Source organism: Penaeus monodon, chromosome 20 (assembly GCF_015228065.2).
Source record: "Penaeus monodon isolate SGIC_2016 chromosome 20, NSTDA_Pmon_1, whole genome shotgun sequence".
Taxonomy (NCBI): Eukaryota; Metazoa; Arthropoda; class Malacostraca; order Decapoda; family Penaeidae; genus Penaeus; species Penaeus monodon.
Window position 1 is genome coordinate 39996273 of NC_051405.1, and position 3443 is coordinate 39999715.

The following is a 3443-nucleotide window of genomic DNA, read 5'->3' on the forward strand; positions in this document are numbered from 1 at the left end:
TCTTTTTTTGTTACTCTACATATACATTTATGCAGAATATAAATATAATATGCTACTGTTCAAAAGAAAAAGTGAAAAGGTAACAAGTTTTTTTTCTTCTTCTTCTTTTTGCACAAATGTATATCAATCATGACAAACAAACAATTCTAAGATACAATCACTTCTATAGTCTATATTATAAATTGTATAAATAAGAAAAAACTATAGTTTAAATTGCTAACATTTACAGTTAGCCATAGTAAGAAACAAAATCACATATAACAACTGTAGCACCTAGAATCTAAATGATAGAAAAAATAAAAGTTAATGGCTATTTGACCTGGCATAAGAAAAGCTGTCAGTGGCCTCTTCTGACACAGTAACCAGCAACAAAAATTCATCTCCAACATGCAGAGTACCCAAGCCTACAGACATCCCAGCATCATTCAGTTGAAAATAAAAGCTTTCACAGATCAATTCACATGTAGCATTTGCAGTGGGTTCAGTAGAACTAGAGACACGAAAACCATGAAAATGGCATAAAAAACACAAAGTTAAATAAAAAAAATAAAAAATCCAGGCTCAATGAAAGCATTTTATCTTGACTAAGCACCAAAACTATTGACCCATTTGCTGTCTCTTACCAGTGGGTGACATGGGGTTCGGAACTGGTTGAGCAGCAGCTTGGAGGGACCGACACAGGTAAATATCTCTTTCCTTAACAAACACTTCACTAATTGCAGGAAATTGCCCTGTCATCTCTGCAAGCATTTCTTCTATAAAATCTCTCTGCTTGCACTTTTCCACTTCTTCCTTGCTGTTAACACAAAGAAGATACTATGAGACAAGGGGAGTTGTAACTGTGCTTGTCAGTTCTTCTGGTCAAGTAATGGGGGTATTAAACTAGGGAGTTGATATCTGACTTCACCTCTTTCACCTCTCACATACACTTGAGACTGTGACAGCTTTATTTTAAAAAATATGGATAAATACAGGGCTGCAGAAATTCAGAATAATATGCAATGATGTAAAATTTTCTCCTACTACTATACTAAGGCATTACATAACAAGCACTGCATTTCAAACTATTCGCATTGAGTGACATCTAATCATGTCATGGTAAACTGGGCCGAAATCCTGGGTGCCATATGCAGAAAAGCCTGTTCTATATTTTGTATGACAAACAGCTTTTCACTTATTTGGCTCTAACTGCAGTTAATGAAGTAATAAAGCCCCTAAAAAGTGTCAGTATTTTAAAATTATTTCTTAAAAAATTGTGTATGCCATAGCCAAATCTGTTTTCCATGGCTGAGGGCAATGCCTGATGTGTGGCTAAGTATGAGGCAGGGAAAACCCATCACTAATGGGTTAAAAGAATAGTATGGCATAAGCAATGACTCTTACAGCAGGCATACATCTGCCTGTCCTATTCCTTGAGAGTCAAGCATCAACTCAGTGACACTAATTGATTCTTGACTCTTTTTTGTTAATTGTAAGTGGCAGCCACAACTTCAGTTTCTAAACTCAGAATCCCAATACTCCCTTTAGTGAATCAGAGAGTGAGGGAGTGAATTAGTGAGTAAGTACAAGTAAGTACATGAGCGTTGGAGGAAAGAGGGTTGTGAAACCATTGCATCTTTTTCCTTTCATGTGCAATGAATCTCAATAAACATAGAAAGAGTAAAAGCATTAATGATACTAATGAATAATAAAATATTACATAAACAAAATTCATGTTAAGTGCACATATTCATTATAAACACAAAATATTAAATTCTCATTAACATTTTTGGTATTCAGCATCAAAACCCAAAGTGCCTTTCACAATACAAAAGTAAAAAATGATCACCAAAGTACTTACCTAATTGGTTCTTTTGATGTAAGTATATGCCAGGTAAGCTTCACTTTATGCCAGAGAGAGAGTGACGCTAAGGCACGAGACAATGTGACTTGGATTGGCCTATCACCCAACTGTATTAGGCAACCTGGAGCTGATCTGCGTGCCTAGATGAATGAGAAAAAAGGTAATGATACAATATCTATAAATCAGTTTCATCCTCTTTTTTTTTATTACAATGCTTTTCCAAGAGTAAACTAAGAGAAAAACTCCAATGGTACTTTTTCACAATGTTATAAATTCTGACACCTATTCATCATTCCTTAATTCATTTATTCATATATTTACCTACCTATCTATTTCATGATAACCAAACCAAAGCCACTGATATAAAGGTTTACCTCAGAGAAAGCTGTTCGGAATTCTCCTCCTGGTGCCATTCCCAGCTGTTTTGTGATGTGTGCAGACAAAGAGAGAAGAAGCAAGTACAAAATGCCTTGGATCTTTCCATGCTGTTTCATGATCATTTGTACTTTTTCTGAAAGGAACATCATGTTGTTACAATCTTTTCTGAATTTTCTTATTTTTTTTTAACTGCAATAACAAGGTACAATCACCCATTAAACAACACTCTGATTACTTGTTTGCAGTAGAGTCACTGGCATTGAGCATTGTTCACTTTTTATTTTGTATACACCATTTGCAACACTTCTTAAATCACATGAAAACTTTTTGTGAAAGCAAAATACTAATGCAGAAAACATACAGCAAATGCCTCCCTCTCCATCTCTAATAAAAAATGATGGAATCATCCATTGTCACATGCTCTGCAGCTCCTATGGTCTCAAGGCAAATTACAGACCACTAGTAAGCAGCATGATCATTAACAAGATATTTAACCCAGAATATCAATCCTCTGTTATCTACCTCTAAAATACAGCTTTTACACCTCAAAACAACTTGAACTAACATAATGATGCACCACAATATGCTGACATCAAACTTTTATATTTCCTTTATTTGGTGTCTGAATAACATTCTTAAAAATATTTCCAGTGAAATTGGATATCATGAGATTTTTTAAAGCTAAAAGAAGATAATCTACTATCTACTTCTACTATCTGATATAGTAAGGCATTACATAGTAAGTATTACTTGCACTGACACTTTGAAAATTAAAAGATGAAATCATATGGAACATCATATACAATAGAATTCTTATTTAAGGGAATATCAACAAAACCAAATAAGGTATTAAAAGAGACAGTCTCCTGAGAAGTTACTATACAGCTATATAAAAAATGTATTAAATTTTTAAATAACAACTAAATAATGGATACACTTACTGAAGTCAAGGCTTCTTGACTCCTGAAGGATTGTTTCCTCATCCAGCTGAAGGATGGCAGTACGTGCTTTACACAATTCCACAACGACTATGTCAGGTTTGACTGTTCTGATTGTCTGGAGATTAAACAAGAGCTAATTAAATCCCTTATTCTTGCTCTGATAAGCAAATAATTTTGAAATAATGAATTGCTCTAACTCAAATTGTCAATCCTGTTGTAAGAGTACATCCTGCTACAGAAAACTGGAGAAATCTAGTAAAACTTCTAAAACATTCTCAAGG

At 34.2% G+C, this 3443-nt stretch overlaps 1 protein-coding gene across 1 annotated transcript in view; it reads right to left on the reverse strand.

The window, feature by feature from the left end:
* Window positions 1-3443, reverse strand: part of LOC119585994 — a 23226-nt gene that overhangs the window by 5112 nt on the left and 14671 nt on the right. The window contains exons 8-11 of the mRNA XM_037934706.1: window positions 3163-3277; window positions 2218-2354; window positions 1841-1983; window positions 624-796 (exon numbers count right to left, since the gene is read on the reverse strand). Of these exons, the coding sequence (XP_037790634.1) occupies window positions 624-796; window positions 1841-1983; window positions 2218-2354; window positions 3163-3277 (568 nt within the window). The remainder of the gene's footprint in view (window positions 1-623; window positions 797-1840; window positions 1984-2217; window positions 2355-3162; window positions 3278-3443) is intronic.